Source organism: Stigmatopora argus, chromosome 7 (assembly GCF_051989625.1).
Source record: "Stigmatopora argus isolate UIUO_Sarg chromosome 7, RoL_Sarg_1.0, whole genome shotgun sequence".
NCBI lineage: Eukaryota > Metazoa > Chordata > Actinopteri > Syngnathiformes > Syngnathidae > Stigmatopora > Stigmatopora argus.
Window position 1 is genome coordinate 8,856,276 of NC_135393.1, and position 20,416 is coordinate 8,876,691.

A 20,416-nucleotide genomic window follows, 5' to 3' on the forward strand; every position below is an offset into this window, starting at 1 on the left:
ATTCACCCCTATTATAACTTTTTTTTTCTTCAGTGCTGAGTTCTAGTAGCAAGACTGTATAGCAAACCAGCTTTAGTCCAAACTTGCTTGTATGCAAGACATGTGGGAAATTCATTCATACAAATCCTCTCTTTTTAATATAAAGTACCAGTCATAGACCACAATACCACACTGAGCCTGTTTCATCATTGGGGTTAATGATGTGTTGTCTATTTTACCTGTTTTTCTCTACTGCTGCTTTTCCTCTGAGAAAATTTTTTATACGCAACTAACGTCTGGGCTATAGATAAGTGGTATAATATATTAGTCCATTATTTTTATCTTTTTAATAACGTTTGGCCGGGTATGGATGTCCACGTGTGGCTGACTCGAGGTTCATATCATTGTGGATGAGAGTGGAAATTGTCTTTGATGGGATCTATCCACTCTTGCAAAAATTAAATCTTGAACTCGTCTACAGCCATCAAAGCTATCGAGCCTTAGATAATCCTCTTTAAGGTCACAAGGTGAAGACAAAAATCATCTGATGTGATTTTTTTTTCTTTAGATGAACACTGTCGTAGTCTGAACATCTGCTTTTAGCTGACATTGTTTTTATCACGGGAGTTGAATGATGGAATGTTGTCAATGGCTCAAAAATGTTAGGGTTTTATTGCGAGGGGTTAAGTGTTGATTATACAGTAGACAAGAAAGGAAATAAGAGTCTTCTGTGCCAAGGTTAAACTGCTACCACCATAAAGAAATTGACCTTAGCTAAAAATAATAATAATTTAAAAATAGTTTAATACGATTCTAGGTTTTTTTTTTTCAAACTTGTGCTAGGAATACAAATGTGATATTTTTTGGAAGGGAAATCAGCATCTGAATATGTCAATTGTTAAAATCAAAAACTAACATTTAATGTTGATATATGTCCTCTTAAATCTGGTAAAGTAACAGTTTTTAGGATTAACAATTACATTTCAAAATTCATGTTAACCTTTTATAGGACTAGTGACTGTTTTTCATCATTTAGAAAATAAAGCCTCATAATGACCATCCAATATTGTGACCGACACATTTTGGGTCATGTAAGCCACAAAATTATGCCCTACATGACGCAAAATATGATGTTAACGTACTGGCATTTTCCTTCTAGCAGAAACATTTTAGTTGTAGATGTATTCTGAACTATTCATAATTGCCTCCACTTTGCCTAAGCTTCAGTTCAAGTTGCGCGTTCTCCCCAATAACACAGAGAAATCATTCATCCACAATGAAAACAACATAGGCAAGGGATGTAGAATAATCATAATAATAGTGTCATTCATTGTGGTGCATTTGGTAAATTTAACTCTAGGCGTATAGTTTTCTCAATTCTTGAAAAAGTTTTCAAATTTTTCAAATTTTGTTGTTCTATCTGTAGGTACATGTATTTTTGTGCTGGATTAGAGTCCGCAGACTGGTAGTGTTGTGTTTAAATTTGCATGTTGTGTATTATAGTGGTACAGTGGTACCTCGAGATACGAGCTTAATCCGTTCCGTGACTGAGCTCGTATGACAAGTTACTCGTAACTCGAGGTAAAGTTTCCCATTGAAATGAATGGGAAACAAATTAATTCGTTCCAACTCTCTGAAAAAAACACCAGAAACAGGATATTGGATTGAAAAAAAAGTTTTATTTCTTATAATTCGCCATATATTGACAAAGTAATAAATAACGAGTGGTTTAATATAAATAAAGTGTTTAATCTAACTAAAATTGGGCAGATTTCGCCGAGGGGAGAGGGGCACAAAAGGGGCGGGGGGCTTCGTTTTTTTTCTTCCACAAAACGCACTCGTAAACGAAACAAACACTCCACCCTCACGTTCGCTATCGATGGGCTGTTTGCTGTCGTACTATTCCCTTCAAAATATTCCGAAAATGATGCACACAAATGTCCTCACAATCGAATAACGCACGACGAGCAGCAGTCTTTTATCAGCGATCGCGCCGCTGCTCATGTTGTTGTTGTTGTTGGGCCACCTCAGGCGCTTGAGGATTACCCTCAGCAGCGCTAGAGCTGTCACTGGAACGCGGATTAGTTCATCCAGGGGGTAGCCGGAGGTGTGGGGCAGTGCGAATATCTCCGGCTGGATGAAAAACGTAGGGCGCCACGTTCCTGGGTGGCAGCTCTGGGTGGTTTTGTTGGATTCGCATGGGAGCTTCGGGGCCGCTGGCTAGCGGCTCCTTTTAGCTTGTAGCATCTGTGTTCGCATCCCCTCGAACGGCGCCTAATGCCATTGCCTGTCGGCGTTGTGCGCACGAGTATACTTCATTACCCAGAAAGCCCTCTTTTCACCGCGCATGCGCGTTGTGCGTTTCCTGGTCTGAATAGCTCATCCGGTGCTCGTAAATATTGTTATACACGAAAGATATGCCAAAAAAAATGCCATGGCAACCTGGCTTGGTCGCATCACGAAACTTTGACCGCATCACGGGCGAATTATTCGATCGAAATTTCCCCCGTAAGACGAGCATTCCGTATGACGAACGGTCGTATGACGAGGTACCACTGTAGTATGAGTCACACTTTACGTCTCTGTCGATCTGTCGCACAATTACTCATCCACAAAGGCTGCACATTTGGCAAAGGTCTTTAACGTCGTCTTTGTAGCACTTTAGAACGCTCTAATTAGGACGTGACTCACAAGACGCCCCTGCAGGGTTGACACTTCCCAAATACATTATCATGCGTTAGGCAGTGGAGAGATGGTGCAAATGGCCAGCTCTTTGTGGTCTTAACTTTTAGAAAACAAGAGTTCAAACAAAGTGGGTCTTGCTTGGTTTCTCTGCATGTAACCCTAGCTTGAATTGGATTGTGGTTATTTATGCACTTGTCCCTGACACTTTTGTTCTATTCTTAGAAGCAAAAATCTATGACTGCAGATGGCCACTGTGTCTGCGGGTTGCTTGGCTGCAGACCTGAAACGTGTTAGTATTGCTTATTTACAACAACTCTCCTCTTAACACAACAAAGCCCAGTCTAGTGGAAGGCTCAGAAAATATAAATGGATCACATCCTGTCACGTCTAACTGTCTATATTTACACGTCGAGGGACTCCTTAAACAGCACGACGGGACTCAAAACAAAATCAGATCCAGCTCACCGACGGGCACTATTCAGAGGATTCATGTTACATTGTGTATTAATCTGCATTCTTGACTGTCAGGATTGGCTTTTGCTCATGACCTTTGTCTGCCCTGATCCGACCCATGCAGAGATCTTAGGCAGCAAGGGAATTTGTTAGGAACAATAGAAAATGGTGTCACTTGGTCATTTTAGCCAATAGTTTACATTGTTGTTGTCTAAACTTGACATTAATACTTAAAGTTCACAGCAAGAAAATTAGGACTGCAGCCATCGAGTATTTATCAAGAATTGACTATCCCACTGGTTTTCTCACTAATTAATCCAGTAATTACAAAATACAATTCATTAAGTATTTTTCCTCAGTTTTTTTGTCAGATTTTTGGATTAATTCTTAAAACCCTGAATTTCTCTCTTGAATCTAACAAGGCGTTCTATGGATCTTGTATCATTTAACCATGGAAGTTATGATATGATGAGATTAACCAACATGTGGAAAAGTAGGGTTCACAAGCAGGTTAATAATATAAAAGAATGTTAAGGCTCTTTTTGTTACATTAGAGCTCATTTCATTATTTTCCTGTTATGTTCTCTCTGTGTTTTAGTGAGATTTGGCCAAAACACGTTGGCAACATTCATGCCGTAAAATCAAGTTGTGGGATAAAATGCATTGAAAGACTTTAGGGAGCCATCAATTACTGTACCGTAGGTGTGGTGCATCCTTGTGTATTCTCCAGAACTGCAGCTCTTTTGTCTTTTATTGGAGAAGAGTCTAAGGGGGGTTGAGTGGAGGGAACATAAGAACATCCTTGTTCTGTCAAATTTTGCACACATGCTGCTGTAATGTTGTATGGAGGACTCTGTGAGGGACTAAAATAGTCATTTCTTTTTTTTCTCTCTCAACTATCAACAATACTGAAAAATCTGTCTTTCAATTTGTGTCTAAAATTCTGTCTTTAAATGGGTAGCAATGGTAGATTTTGATTGGCACTGTCAAAGGTTATTCCTTTAATGATATGTTTATTATTCTAGCTTTTGGTTTGCAGTCATGTGGAATTGCACAGCAGCATAATGTTTTTGATAAAGCTTCTTTGAAAGCCGTTTTTTTTCCCATTTCCGACGATGACCCATTTGGAAGAAGCATGCATTTGTGGGAAGGCTGCCCGTGTCAAATTTCCCAAATGTTCGCTGCCCAATGCCAAACAGCTTATGCAGATATTCCTTTTGACTTGTGTGGTAGCCATCACTGGATTGGATGATTGAAGGCTTACAACTACAAGTAACTATAACCTTTAACGTTTTAGCAGTCACACTTAACTACTGATTGGGGAACTCTCAGAAGTCTGTATCAAAGGGGCAGAGTTGGCAAAAGAGAGTGAGGGGGTGTGGTTTTATGTCATAAATTTCAGAGCACACATTTTGAAATACGGCAATGCATATGCAATCTATACAGCATGTGTGTCAATTCACTCATTTATAAACCATGTCTACAATTTACACTGAGAAAACAGCTTTTCCTACAATTGCACAGGCTCCTCCCACAGGGGGAGTTACATTCAAGCTCAGTTGGCACAGTTGCATCAGTGCCTAGGCACGTGTTGTATATCACAGCTCCTTCTCAGAAGAGGTAAGCTTTGTAGGTTGCATCGTCCACCTGTTGAACCTCCATAAATCTTCAAGGAAGCACATCTGCAATTTCCATGAAGCTTTGGTTGAGGTGTAGTGTAACTACTCTAAGATGTTGGGTGTCATTTCTCCTTGGATTATCTGCTTAATGGTTATTTGCTGTAAAGCGGAGTAAAAAAAGAGTTGGTAAGAGTAAGATTTCAAGGGAATAACACTGAACTGAAATTGTCTTTCATGTCTTTAGACATGTACTAAATGGGTGATGACATTCTATGGAATTGAATCCAATCACTCAATAAGTCAATTTTGTCTTTAACCTTCTTTTAGGGTCAGAAATCAGTCTGAGCCACAGCAGCATGTCCGACTATACTAAGCCACACCATCCCAACCCGCCGCATGGTAAAGGGGACAAGGCCCACCATGGCAGCGACTTCAGTTATGTTGGCATTGATGCCATCCTGGAACAGATGAGGAGGAAGGCCATGAAGCAAGGATTTGAGCTCAACATCATGGTCGTGGGTGAGTGAGTCTAAGATCTGCCTGCCTTACATTAATACAAGACTAAAATATTTTTTATTAGCATTCACGTTTCCTTTTGCTGCCGTGTTCTCTTTCATTTGCATGCTTTTATCTCTGTCAAATGATCAGGAAGTGCTGTGGTGATGGTGTTTGTGGTCGAGTAAAAAGTAAGCGTTTACTTGACGCTGTTTTCAGCTCACCACATTTTGGGTCATTATTTTATGCATTAACAGCCTCTTTCCATAACTTATAGAGTTCCCCAACCTTGCTCATTGGTCTTACTTGTGTTGGCAAGAGCATAACTTGATCGTAAAAATAATTCAAAATGATTTTAAGTCTTCTCCAGACTCCACAAAACACGTGGACATAACAAACGCCACACTTACTTTCAGATAAATGGATTACCGTTCCGGCCATAATAGTGCTTTTTTTAAAATTCTTTGAAACAGTGACAGATGTTTCCAATAAACCCAAAAGCCATAATTCTTTGTATGTGTTTACAGCATTTATTGATTCACCACTCATTTCCATAAAAACAATCACGAGGTACCCATTATGAATATTTGGGATTTTTTTGTCTGCCACATTCCAAAATGTGGACTAAAGCTGTTTTTATTAACACAGTCTCTGCACAGAAGAGACCGTATGAGACCGTAAAAACATTCTAATTACGTCATTTATTGGGTGTAAATCTGACGTAATACTTGTGTCCAAAACACTTTTTAAAATGTACTTATAATGTACATTTATTTACATGTATAATTGTAAACTGAAGCCTAAAATTGAGCATAAATTTGAGATTTCGTATATATGCAACCATAGTAGAATATCATGCAGAAATAATTGAAATTCACATTTTACTCGATTTTAATACCTTATGGCTGATTAAGGCCCTAAATTGAAGCTATATAAGGTGTTATCATGCAAAACCACAAGGCAACACATTCCTGCTGAATGCCAAGCATAGTTTTTTCATTTCAAGTGCAGTCAAAGTCAATTGAACGCAGTTTGAGATGCAATGTTTTACTATGAACGTCAGTGTGATGTGATAAATTTTAAATCATTGCTGCAGGCCAAATCACGGTCTAGAAGTTGGCATGCGTCAACTTGCTTTATCACCTTGAGAGAAAATGAAACCTGGGCTTAGATAATAAATTCAGTCTTGTTAAATCACACTTTTTACTGTGCACAAGGGTACCGAATAATGGCGTAAAGTGGGCTGTAGGAAATGATCCATTGAAGTTCCTCATAAATTAATTTTGAGCAACTTTATTACTATTGCAAAGTTTTGCAGCAAATATTAGTACCATATATTCTTTGTCATTCATAATGCGAGACAAAGAGAGCTTGATTTGTGTGCATATGTATTCATTAATGGAGCATGAGATCACTATGAAAACTAAGAGATAAGTCAAGCTTTTAAATGTGGTTTCCTCAAACTTTAACTCACTTTCTTCTGTTTGTTTGTGTGTGCTAATTGTGGACAGGGCAAAGTGGCTTGGGAAAGTCTACTCTGATGAACACACTGTTTAAATCGAAGGTGAGCCGTAAGTCAGTTGAGCCTAACACCGAAGACAGGATCCCAAAGACTGTGGAGATCAAGTCCATCAGTCACGGTAGGTTATTGCTCTTATCTTGCCGTCACTCAAAATCCATCGTTCCAACCATTTTCTAGTGCTGGGCCTGTTTCTGGTCCAGGCTGACATTCAGCAAGTGGTGCAATCTGGACCAGTCGCTAAAAAAATCAAAGCACACATAGAGACAAAACAACTATTCACATCTGCAGACCATTTTGAGTTTTCAATTGATCCCTCATGCATGTTTCCTCCATGCAGATATTGAGGAGAAAGGTGTGAGGATGAAGCTGACGGTCATCGACACGCCAGGCTTCGGGGATCAGATCAACAATGAGAACTGGTGATGCTTCAGTTTTATCAAAATCACTGTAATGCTATAGTCTGTAATTATTTGTGTAATATGCAGTTCGATCAGCAAAGAATGTGTGGAAATATGTAATACTTTACATATACTACTTTTGACAAAAAAAAAGTAATGTAAACTGCATGAAACCGATTTGGTTCTTGAGTAGATCCACAACGTTCTCTGCATTTTAATTGTTGTTTTCTTCCTCATATATATTACGCAAACAAAATCAAATGCTCACAAACAATGGCAAGAATATTTTTTAATTACTTTCCCAGCGTGTAGAAAGTGCTCCAATCAAGCTGCTTCCTTGATATTCTCTGGCTACTGAAAATGTATTGGCCGATTATTTGGATATATTGCCAGGCTAATCCTATTTATGAGACGCAGTAAAAATGCGACTCTCAACATGTGTCAAAAATGTCAGAAAGAAAATGCCACTAAAAATGGCTTTCACTTCCAAACTTTATTTTCCCCTTTGAACTTCTAATCCCCTTGGAAATGCACTTTGTCCATGACCCTTGGAAGGATTCCTCAGGGATCCTCCATTGCTCTGTCATCACAGCCTTGATGTCATCCACATTTTCACAACACCCTTCATGTTGACGTGCTTGAGATTGGGAGAGAGGTTAGGGGAGCATGGAGTTTGCAACAGAATTACACTATAGGAAGAATATTGTACGCTCTTGTGTATGATATATCTTCCCAAAAGGACCCTTTAGGCTTATTTTTTCTTCTTGCATTCATGCTTAAGACGCTCTGCCAATTACTGGTAGAAATGTCAAAGTAATTTCCCCACAACTTTTTTTTGTCAAGATACTTTCTGGCATGTAATGCTAGTCCTGAAATTTTCCAGTCTGCGAATGTTTCTAATTGTTAGCTCTCTTGCTAGTTTAAAACTGCCATAAAATGAAAGCTATGGGGTTAGAGTTTTGGTACTAGATTGGAGTGAGTAGTCCACACAAATTTGACCAATTGAATTGAATTAAATGCATTTATTGACATTATCCAAGTGCAATATGTACAAGTATACAATGAGATTTAAAGCTTCACCATAAAGTGTGCACACTATTTATTTGTGTTGACTTATTATGTGTGCAGTTTATGGTGAAACTTTAAATCTCATTGTACTTGTATAATGACAACAAATACATTCAATTCAATTGGTTAAGGTTACATTCACCATTATCATTTAGAGAGCCAACAGAAAAATGTTTTTGTCTAAAGTGAAACATTTTACTTGATAGATCAAGGACTTTTTTTTCCTGTTCTGTTCTATGCATTAGGGACTCTATTTTGATTGATGTTGACAAGGTATTTTTTCTTCCATGTTCTTCCCAGCTGGCAGCCCATCATGAAGTTTATCAACGACCAGTATGAAGCCTACCTGCAAGAAGAGATCAACATTGACAGGAAGAAGCGGATCCCAGATTCGAGGGTGCACTGCTGCATATACTTTATCCCGCCAACTGGGCACTGGTGAGCATAATAATTCTATCACACACAAATATACACACATGCTTTTATCACCCACTACTGCCAAGATGCAGGCCTACTGGGGATTTTCCAAAATCCATCAGTCGTACTCCAGCTAACCTCTCTTCCGAAACACATGTGGAAGTCATTACCTCCTCAGAGACAAGTAGAACTATGGAGAATCACATTTCACTTAGAAAACGAATTCTTGGTTGGCATTGGTAGAATGTCATAAGCTTGCTTGCTCTGTCACACTGACATTGTAGCAATAATTTTATATTCCTTTTATTACATCCCATCTTGAACACACATTGGATTCATATGACTATGACAGAAAAAACAACAACAGAACAAATCTGGACACACAGAAATGTAACAATTGTTGGAGTTGACTGCTGTTATTTGTTTATTTAAAGCAAAAGATTTCTGATTATAGCTTAGTACGCAAAATGCTTATAAACATACGTCACATAAAGACTCCGAGCGCTGAAGTGATCTTATGACCTCCGATTTTTTTCTTCATTCCCGGCTGGCTCATGTTTCCGACGTCCGACTGGTCCACTTAAACCTTCCCCTCGAGAGGAGCCACTTTGTTTTAGTGTGTGCCTATTTGTGTGCGTTTGAAATACTCTCTCGTCATGCGTTCATGTCGCCACAGTTGTTTCTTTTGGAATGTGTGAATGCGTCTATGCACTCTAACTACGGTAAGTAGATGACATGGCTTTGTGACGGGAGGTACACAGTAACTACTAAAACATTATATTGTACATATCTGCCTATGTTCAGGCAATAATTGTTTATTGAATGTGCTTGACCATCTATCTGTTAGCCAGCCATGCTGGCAGTCACATTGGCAGTTAGTGTTTTGGCAAGCACCAAGCTGACGAGGATTTAAATGCATGTTGAAAAGACAACATGAATCCCAGCTCCTTAATGAATGAAGGCTCAGATTGTGGTCTATAGGGTTAGGGCAGGGGTCGGCATACCGGTCTTCAAGGGCCGCTGTGGGTGGAAGTTTTTGTTCCATCTGATCCAGGACAGACAGCGTTACCAATGAGGTTTCTGCGGAAACAAGAGACACCTGACTGTAGTCCATTGATTGCACTTGTAGGACACCAAATTGGTGGTAATCAATGTGATACCAGAGAAAAAAGGGGTCCTATTGATTGTGGTTTTCATTATGGGCCCTCACCAAGCCTGATGTAATGGTGGAACCACCTGTTTAACTGGTGATAATGTAAATATATATTCAAAACAAATCCTCAGATTCCTGTGCTGGAAATCTGCACCCACAGACCGATTTGAAAAAAAAAACCCTGTTATCGGCTCGTGTTTGAGGTCAGATAGTGTAAAGTATCCTTAAAAATAAATACATGAATAAAACGAAAATGCAAGAAAGTGTAACATCAATAGTTGGGGGGACTTGAGTAGGTATTTTGGTAAGAAAGTGACTCTTAAGTGTGGATCGTTAGTTTGTAAATTAGCCCCTGTGACCTAAATTTAAGGTTAAAGTGATGAATGACTCATTTATAAATATGTCATCACAAAAAGGCAAGTGACAAAAGAGTCACTTGTTTGTTTCATTTCACACTATGTTAAAGAAATTAAGTCTCTATTTTTCATCAAGAGCGAAACACAGGAATTACCTCAGTTCTTAGACACTATTGATGATGTCTTTGGTTAATGTAGGGATGTTCTAATCCCGAAAAGCATTATGGTACTGATTGTCTTGTATGCATTTCAGTGCCAAGAAAGCAAACCTACCCACACTTATGTCATTTATCTTTTTGACCGCATAAATAGAGCCCTGTTTGTATACACCAGATGGTGCACATCTACTTGTGCATTGTCTTTACAATATATTCAGGGGTACTCAAAAGATGAAATATACATGCATGCCTTATGCCTACTCACGTGACATCTGTTTCGAATGGACGACTTCCTGTTGTTACATATGTCACATTAATTGTGGCTCTTTTTCCCCACTAATGCATTTTGGAAGTTTTTCTTCCCGTCGTGCGCACAGCCAGCTCGTCCTCTCCTCCAGCTGAATAATTGAACTGGACTTAGCTTATCTGAAACTAATTGAAGGGCAAAGCCGAGAGTAGTTTTGGCAGTTTTTCCAGAGGCAAAAAAAAGTTCCACCGAGAAAGAGTGGCAAGTTGAAAATACAGTGTGTAGCACCAATGTCACTAGTAATTATTACTCTCTTGCGACTAGTATGAGCTTGTTCTTGGGAGACGAAAGATGTGAGCACAAATGAAACATTCTCCTCCAAAATGAAGTTCAAACACTTGTGGGTGAATACGTTTGATTTCAAACTCAAATTTGCAGTTCAAACTCCTGTAATTTGTGAAATTTGAGCATACACATTCTTTGCTTTAGGATAATCATGCTTCACATAGCTGCCTCAGTTCTGAGTTTGGTGGTTTGACTCTTATCTAATCACCATCCGTGGCATGCAATAAGTTTTAACGATTCTCATTCACGCCTTCCAATCGAAATGAATTGGACGTCTAGCTCGGTCAATGGGACTGAAAAGTTAGCATTCACAACCAGTCTTCCCGGTTTAAATGAATTGGGCATCTGTCGACATCAATGGCATCCAATGAATGAAATACTAAGAAAAAAATATTGAGATCCTCTGTTAAAAATTCTATATAGTGGTTGAAAATCACTCAGGTAGCCATTGTAGGAACACAAATCTATTGTAAACCAAGGCTCCTCTGGGTTAAAGGGTTATGTAGAATCACACTCTGCATTGCAATTAAACAGGACATGGATATCATCTAGTGGTGACTCCAAGGCAATGCAGCATACTGTATGGTATTCGGAATTTGCCTCTTCCATTGATGTAGGTAGGAAGGACATTGCTAGTGAATTTAAACTCATTCACTGCCATTGACATTGATTGGAGGTGTATCAGTGTTAATGGCAGCCAAGGAGTTAAAATGAATTGGACAGTCTATATATTGCTGTCAATGACATTAAAAGAGTTATAATATTTTTTTCCATGCAGTCTGAGGCCTCTGGATGTGGAGTTCATGAAGCGTCTAAGCAAGGTGGTGAACATCGTGCCCGTCATCGCCAAGGCCGACACGCTCACGCTGGAGGAACGGGATTACTTCAAGCAAACGGTCAGCGCCTTGTCCTCAAATTAGTACCACGACACCCGTTCTGCTCTTTCCGCCATTCAACTTTAAACGTATGCCCTCTGCTATTTCTTCAGATAAGGGAAGGGCTGCGGGCCAACGATATTGATGTCTATCCTCAGAAAGAGTTTGACGAGGATGCTGAGGACAGGCTGATTAATGATAAAATCAGGGTAAATTCATCCAATGTGTCAACTCATTTTTTTAAAACAATACTTGGCCTAATATGTGTATGGGCTTTATCTTCAGGAAATGATTCCATTTGCCGTGGTGGGCAGCGATCAGGAGTACCAGGAGAATGGCAAGAGGATTCTGGGAAGGAGAACAAAGTGGGGCACCATAGAGGGTAATGCGCACATATGAACATTACATATTGATAATACTAGGGAACACAACTTTTGTTGAGTTAAAGCTGACAGCTGTTTTTGGCTGGGGAATTCAAAATGGGTCATTTTTTACCTATAGGACCCCCAAATTCTTTGAAAAAAGATTGGAGTACTTATAAATAAATATTGAAATACAACAAAATAAGAAAGACACAGCAATGATTATTTAAAACGGCTTTTTTTAGTAGTCACAATATAAAGATTGTAAACATACGCACACATGCACGTAAACACACACTTAACCAATTACAATTTTGTTACGCACATATTTTGTATTTTTGGACATAATGGTCCCCATTGAGGCTTTTTGTAATCTGACTATTTTAATATGTAGAATCATTCGCAAGTAGAGGTATCACTGTACATAGATAATGCACTTATGTACTTGAAGTGTGCAGTTTTGGAATTGAGTACAATTTCCTAGTCACTAATCAGCATTGGCACCCCCAAGCAAATATTCCACTCTCTTGCTCTCATAGGGAATTTAATTTAGTGTCTGCATGGGGATTTCAAAGCTTTACATAAATAGCATTTCTCCTCCCTCCTATTTGCACTTTTGACATAATCTATAATTCACGTGTTAGCTAAACTCTGGGCACCAGTCACTTGTCACAGCTAGTTTGTGAAAAACGGGTCTCTTCAAATCCCCTTCAGTCAAAGTAGAAGTGAATTAAATGCTTTCTTAATCTCACTTTGGTCAAAATGCCTTACATTAGATTTAATGAGAAACACTGACACCATGTGGTACAGACATGACGAGCAGGAAGAGTGGAGCTGAGTGGATTTATGGGCTCATATATTCCCTCATTACATCGTTACAGTTAATTGGGTTGCTTGACTTGCCCGTTGGTGATGAATTTTATTAGAGTTCACGAGTAAAGGTATGATTAAAACTACCTTGTGTCTGTTTTGTTTTGCAGTGGAGAACATTGCACATTGTGAGTTTGCATACCTGCGAGATCTTCTGATCAGGTGAGATTAATCTGCCGAGCACACAGGAAAAAGTCTCTGGCTGACTATTTACTTTAAGTTGCGTTCATTTGGACTGTATTACATTAGGGGAAAATTGTTTCATTTTCAAGTATGCATTCTGTAAAATGTCCAACTTCATATAAATCACTTTTAAAGATATGGCAACACATAAAATGGCACAGTCTGTGTATTAATGGAAAACACATTGCTCTGCTTGCGTTTCAGGACACACATGCAGAACATCAAGGACATCACAGGCAGCATCCATTACGAGACGTACCGTGTGCGGCGGTTAAACGAATCCAACGGTCACTTTGCCCCTCGCCCGGCCCAGCGTCCCCCTGCTCAGCTGAAGGCCAACGGTCAGCCCGAGCTGGTACCGGCCGGGGTCGTGCAAGCCAACGGGGTGGCTATCCAACATCAAGTTCTCACCCACGAGATGTAGACGCACTCACACACACACATTCCGTTTACATGAACAGATAGATTTCAAGACATATTCAATGAGTGTATGTAAATCTATTTTCCTAATGGGACTTTTTCAGTAAATGCAAAAATGAGATAAAATACAGGAATAAACCATTTTTATACTAACACAATACACATAGACAGTCACTCCTTCTGCTCATTAGATTTCCATATTCTTTAGGTAAATTAGAGGTGGGGAACCAATAGCCAATAAGAGCATTGGTTTAACTCACAGCAAAACCAATCACAGGGCACATGCAGACAAACAAACCAACATTCATGTCTAAAAACAATTTAGTGTTCAATTAACCATATTGTGCTTATTTGTTTGAGGAAGATTGGACAGTACCAGGTGAAAAACCACGTAAGTACGGGGAAAATATGTAAACTCCATACAGAATGGCCAGAGGTGAAATTCCAACTTCTAACCTCAAAACTGTCTTGTAGTCATCTAACCACTTTACAACTGTCCAAAAAAAAGGAAAAGTTCAGAGGAGATTTTAAAAGTCCACAAACTTCAATTATGTTTATTAGAAACCAAGTATCAAAGCCCAGACAGAATGAAATGGGGGGGAATAAATTAAATTATTGAGGGTAAAAACTTGTGTAATTGGAGAAGTATCGATTATTATTGCAATTTTGTGATATTAGGAAAAGGAAAACATGAGGAAAAAAAGACAACTGTTTGTCTTGAAGTATTATGCATTACAAAAATAGAGTTTTGTTGTCTTAAGGTATTTTATTTTCAAAATGTTATTACTCTAATAAGATTTTACTCACCCAAATAAAAAAAACCCTCAATTTTGGTGTATCAATACATAATTATTTCTTCTTGTACCATTGTCCCAAAATAGTTTCCACCCCTTATTTCAAGTATACAGTGATGAATCTAACATGGCATTTGTAAAACAAAAAAACAGCATTTTGTCTTTTAGTTTAGCTCTGATTTGTGACATCATTCTGGTTGACTTTGTGTTGTCATATACAGTAGTTGTCTAGTTACTAGGCTGTGTTTGGAGTTTTAGATTTCTGTCATTGTATTATGCAGGAAGTGAAGATTAATTAGTAGCTGTTTCCACACTGCCAATTGAACAACAGTGTGGATCCGGTCCTGAAAAAGTTTTGCCCAATTTTCTCCACATTATGACGCTTTATTTAAAAAAAAAAAAGAACAACCCCTAAAAATCCCCAAACTTTAGGCAATGCTGTCTTGTCTCCTGTACAAAGTGGTTCCCTTGTATTTCACAGTTTTCATTTACCTGTGTATTTTTATCCAACTTATTCTAATTTTATTGTAAACAATGTGGCAGAAACTGTGCCCCCCCGTGCCATACTTTGTCAGTTTGGTCTGTAACAGTCCATTTCTATATGATAAAGAATATTTGTGTCTTTAGATAAGCCGTTCTAGCAGTAACTTGGACTAGAATGGATTCGAGAGGTGTGGCTAGTAGTTACAGTAACAATAATATGTTGTGTTGCACTTCAGGTTTGGAGGATCTGCTCATGAAGTGCACATTTGTGTTCGTCATTCCGAAGTACGTCTAATTGTGACAATGACATGGCAATTGCGACTGTAGTTTGCATGTTTAGAAATGTGTGCCAATATCCAGTACTTCCTCAAAATAATATCAGAATTTGCGTTAAAACTGTTTTCATGTTTCAGTTTTTTCAAAGAGGACCTCTTTCACATCATTCCAAGTAACTCTTTAGTACTACTAGATTATCAAATCCCACAAAAATGTTTTTTTTTGCTGCTTTGTTTTGACCAAAGGAGAAGAGTTACCCCATACAGAGGAAGTTTTTGACTTATTCTTTATCTGTTGTATAGTTTATTATAATTTGTCAACGCATACTAGAGTTAAGGTTGTATCTTAGATATGTTATGCTCAAAGAATAAAGGTGGACATTTTTATTGTTTAACACGGTTTGTCTTTATTGCCTGTTGGATATATTTCCTTCGCACTGTGAGAGTTTTTGACATTAATACCGAATACTATTGTCATGAGGTTTGTTTTTCCGGGGGGCTTTTATGGCTTTCTATAGTCAATCCTCCACATTCTTGGATGCCAGTGTAAACTGAAGCATATACCGACTGATTTTTGGCATGTGCTGGGTTGCTTGTAAATCTATTCCTGATCATATGGCAAATAAACAAACAACCATACACACTCACAACACACAAACAAGCAACCTCACACACCTTTAAGACCCCTTGATGCCCATTAGTAGTGCCATTTACAGATCAATGCAGTTTGACTATAAATGTCTGTTGTCGCTAATTTGCATTATTCATAAAATTCTATTAGTATTTGAAAGCAAAATCACAATGAACAATCTTTAAGTCTTAATTTTTAACATTTTGGCATCAAAGAGTGATGTACCATTTTAAGTCTTTAACAAACTTGATCATGTATGTTTTGTTTTTTGTTTTTTTAGGTAAAAGGGAGCCCCCAAGCACCAGGAGAACTAACAAACTCCTAGAGAATAGCCTGAGACAAGATCCATTCTCCATCCTCTAAACTGTGTGGAAGATGCAGATGGTAAGATAATTTATTAAAAACCTTCTGTTGATTTAGGGGCGTTTCCGCATCACTTTTTGTTGGTTTAGGGGCATTTGCACATCACTCCGGGTCACTTTCCATTGGTTTTGGGTGACATCCTTAAAGATTTTGGAGAATTTCTGGGTCAAATTGGGGTATTTTTGGTCTCTTCCTGCATTGATTAAGTGTAGCTTGACCACATGCAGTTACTTCCCCCACTTCAAAGCTATTTGCTATTTGAAAACACCAAGCAGTAGTTGATCCACCGCTCAGGCATCTGTTTCGAGCATGATGCTAAATTATCAATGGTTTTCTAATTAAGGAGGAAGGAGCCTTCTACTGCAGTGCTTTTAGAAAATGAAACAAAGATCTAGACCTTGCCAAATCTAACAGCAGGTACCTTATGAGTCTCAGCTGGAGCATATTCTTTAATATTTAATGTCAGAACAAAGCCAGATTGTGTTCTGGTTTTTTTAACGGAATATGACTTTGTAGTTTAAAAAAATAACACTTAAAGACCACAGTCTAAGTCTAATAAGACACTTTCATCGGGTCACATTTACTAGGTAGATTTTTGTTTAATCAGACAGCCAAGGAATTGTCAGACCGGTCAGCAAATGAACTAGTAGATTTATACTCAGACGGCTCGCCATCTGGATGGTGTCTGAGTCAGCACCCAATGTCTGGCTGTTGTAAAAATATCCAAAAAAAGACGAACAGAATACTCCGCCCATTTGTTTTTAAATGTAGACAACAAAATAAAAAGCTAAAACTTTCGGCAGTTGAAAATTGCATCAGGTAAAAGTGTACAAAATAGGCCACATTGAATGTACCTGTTAAGATCTTTTGAAAATTTGTGCTCTAGTCTGATAAAAGCAAGGTGGCACTTTTTGGTCATAATTCCAAATGTTTTGTGCAAACACAACACTGCTATAAAAGAATGTCATATAGTGACGACAGTGATATATTCATTCATTCATTTTCTGAACCACTTTTTCCTCACAAGGATCGTGGGGGGTGCTGGAGCCGATCCCAGCTGACTTCAGGCACGAGGCGGAGGACACCCTGAATTGGTGGCCACCCAATCGCAGGGCAGGAGGAGACAGACAACCATTCACGCTCACACTCATACCTATCGGCAATTTAGAGTGTCCAATCAGCCTACCATGTAGGTATTTGGAATGTGGGAGGAAATCGGAATACCCGGAGAAAACCCACACAGGCTTGGGAAGAACATGCAAACTCCACACAGCTGAATCGACCTGGATTCGAACCCAGGACACATGCACCGAGCTGCCACGCGGGTGTGCGCGTGCGTGCGTGTGTGTACCCCTCTCGCATCTCCGTTTTCTTCATCCGTGCCTCTCTGACATCAGCTGGCATGGCAGGGAGGCACGAGGGGAGGTGTGGCCCACCGCCTCCTTTATCTCCACATGCAAATTTATCTTGATTAAAACTTGCCGCTGTATTTCACTGAAGTGAGCGGCCAAGGTGCGGGTCGTTGGAGACAACTTAGCCCTCCGGGGAGGCCAAGGTTGTCTAGAAGGAGTGATTGTTGACGCGGGTTGTTTAGCACTGCAAACAGTCGAAAGCGAAGGACTACCAAGGGACTGACATGCACATTTAGGCTTCGCGCTGATGGAGAGCGTGAGTGGATGTGTGTTGGCTGTTAAAAGCCAGGCACAATTGAGAATGATCTATAGACTCGCATCAGCCGTCAAGGTGTGTTGCTTGGTTGACTGTGACGTGACAGCCTGCCTCTGTCACTTAGTGGTGGTCCTTTAAAAAAACACATTCATGCTTGCTTTGGCAGGTTTAAAGACAATTTGCTGATTGGTGGTGATTCAAAAGACCACTTTTTCCAGACGATAATTCACACTTGTTATCACTGCTCAGTGGCCTAGGCTACGTTTACGTGACAGAGCATGATGCCCAATTAGGATTTTTTTGTGTTGTTTGTTAAGTGATACTGAAGATGAAAACTTTAATGGATTTCATAGCGATTTGGAGTGAGTTTGAAAGATAGGTATGGCTATCTGAATAACAGTTAACATGTTACATTAACAGACATCTAGCTAGCTTGTTGTTTTCCAATTTATTGTTATTACCACATATTTTATAGTACGTCATACCTGAGTTTAAGTCGCAGTAGCCAAATAATGCGCAATGAAAGGGGAAAAAATATGTCGGACTGCCGTATAAATAGTATTTTTTTGTAGGAGGTGTTTTTAAATTTATCAGAAACCAAGAATAAACATTATACATTAATGTAATAGTAAAATAGGTAACGACAGAATTGGCACCTGTTATTATTTTTAGATATTACGATTTTCAATGGCCTAAGAAAAAACACAACATAAGCTGTTGGGGGTCAGAGTGAAAAAAGGCATATCTAAGTTGCACCTGAATAGAAGGTCAAGCCAAACTGCGAAAAGAGTTGCGATTTGTAGTGCGGAAAATAGGGTACTCTACTTTCTAATGTTTGTCGTTACATTTGTGCGTTTTCGCCTAGTATAATCGGTTTCCACTCTGTCTGTTTATTATGCAATACTGCCATGTTCTTTTTGTTATAGTCTGTTGAAAGCTTACAGTCCTCCCACCGTTCATTTTGTCACCTGCTTATTGTAGGTGTGTGTAGTGTGATGTAGTGAAGGTGGGCATCCTCTGAGGTCAGGAGGTGGGCACGTGAAGGGTAAGGAGGAGGAAGCACTGGCATGCAGCTAGCTTCAATTGGAATGCAAAGACGCCGGGAGGCGCTGCTCGCTCCGCATAATCAATCAGAGGCGGTGGAGGACGAGAGTGAGTGCTCCTGCCTTTCTTGACAAGCCCTGATTGTATTTATGCAGGAATGGAAGTGAGGAGGGAAAGACATTAAAAGGGATTGGCTAGTAAGACGTGGGCAGGTGCAGGACTGCTGTAATGGCTTGACCCCCCCATTCCCCCACCCCTCACTCACCCTTCCCCCATCGCCAGCACCCCTAAGCCAAGGACATACAGCCAAGAGGAACTGATTGAATGCCATGCCAATAAAAAGAAGCAGTTTCATGCGCCATTGACCGAGTTGGCATCCTCACAGTCACTCGGTGATGAAACCTCTTGCGAGGTCACAATGTGAATCCCATTTTGTTCTTCCTTGGAAACGTTAGAGTGTACCCTTGAATGTGACTGTTAGCCTTCTTCGCCTCCATTCACAGCTCACTTCTAGAATGTTTTCCCCATGTTCAAAGAAAGCGGCCTAATCATTTGCTGTGTTTGTTTGAGTAGGAGTAAAAAAAAACAAATTTGAAGTCATGATAGGTGGGCAGAATAATCTAATTTGAGCAAGCAGCATGCACACAGCTCCAAAGATTGCGCTTTCATTCTCGCTGTCGGAAGCACAGCGTGTCCCGGAGCGAGCTAATAGAATGCTTGTCTTGTGTCTCCTCAGCCATGAACTTTCCTCATTCACAATTACATTCAGTCTGGACACCTTGTTTGCCTCGCAGCCAAATGCGCCGCATTAGCTTGGATAAAGTAGGCATATGTTTAACTTCCTCAATTCGCACGTCGTGAAAAACATACCCTCAATGGCATTTCTCATTATTTTGCATGAATACACAAACATTGGGACACATGCCCATACAAGCCATGAGGTATGAACATGTAAATTATGTGTACACATTTCTTTGTTCTCTGGCCTGTTTTAATCAAAAGTTACTGTTTAAAAAAAAACAATTAGAACTGTAGAGATGCTATCATTATGTCCAATCAATTACAGGTTTGACTTGAATCCAAATGTTTAAAAGAAGGAATATGTGTAAACTACTTTAGTAATATTTAAAAAAAAAAACTGTCTGGGTGTTGGTTTGTGGACTTTTGGACTCTGTCAATGACAGGCAATTAGTTAAGTTAGTGGCGTATAAATTGTCAAAATGAATAAGTAAAATAATAATAAACAGTTTAAACAAGTAAATATTCAAATAAAAATGAATCGTGACATCCCCTGAAAAATTGTTTGATTTTAATGACTGATGATGACATAATTTAGTCTCCTTTAATGTTCATTTAATAATTATTTCACTTCTCCAAAAAGTGATGAGGTCACACTTGTGTTAATGTTCTATGCTTAGCTCGAGGCCAGTGTTTCATTGAACAATAAATAATATTTTACACAGCAAACCAGCTGACAATAAATCCGTAGCGCTTCAAAAATGAAAATTCAAACCCTATGTTAAAGTTACGGTACGTTTGACGGAATGATTGCG

The 20,416-nt window shown here is 39.2% G+C and overlaps 1 protein-coding gene across 3 annotated transcripts in view; it reads left to right on the forward strand.

Annotated features, from left to right (window-relative positions):
• Positions 1-14,112, forward strand: part of septin9b (septin 9b) — a 57,130-nt gene extending 43,018 nt beyond the window's left edge. For all 3 annotated transcript variants that reach the window (XM_077605026.1, XM_077605027.1, XM_077605028.1), the window contains 9 exons: positions 5,064-5,255; positions 6,743-6,871; positions 7,091-7,172; positions 8,520-8,657; positions 11,674-11,791; positions 11,884-11,979; positions 12,056-12,152; positions 13,113-13,164; positions 13,390-14,112. In XM_077605026.1, the coding sequence (XP_077461152.1) occupies positions 5,064-5,255; positions 6,743-6,871; positions 7,091-7,172; positions 8,520-8,657; positions 11,674-11,791; positions 11,884-11,979; positions 12,056-12,152; positions 13,113-13,164; positions 13,390-13,609 (1,124 nt within the window). In that variant the 3' untranslated portion in view covers positions 13,610-14,112. The remainder of the gene's footprint in view (positions 1-5,063; positions 5,256-6,742; positions 6,872-7,090; positions 7,173-8,519; positions 8,658-11,673; positions 11,792-11,883; positions 11,980-12,055; positions 12,153-13,112; positions 13,165-13,389) is intronic.
• The last annotated feature ends 6,304 nt before the right edge of the window (positions 14,113-20,416 follow it).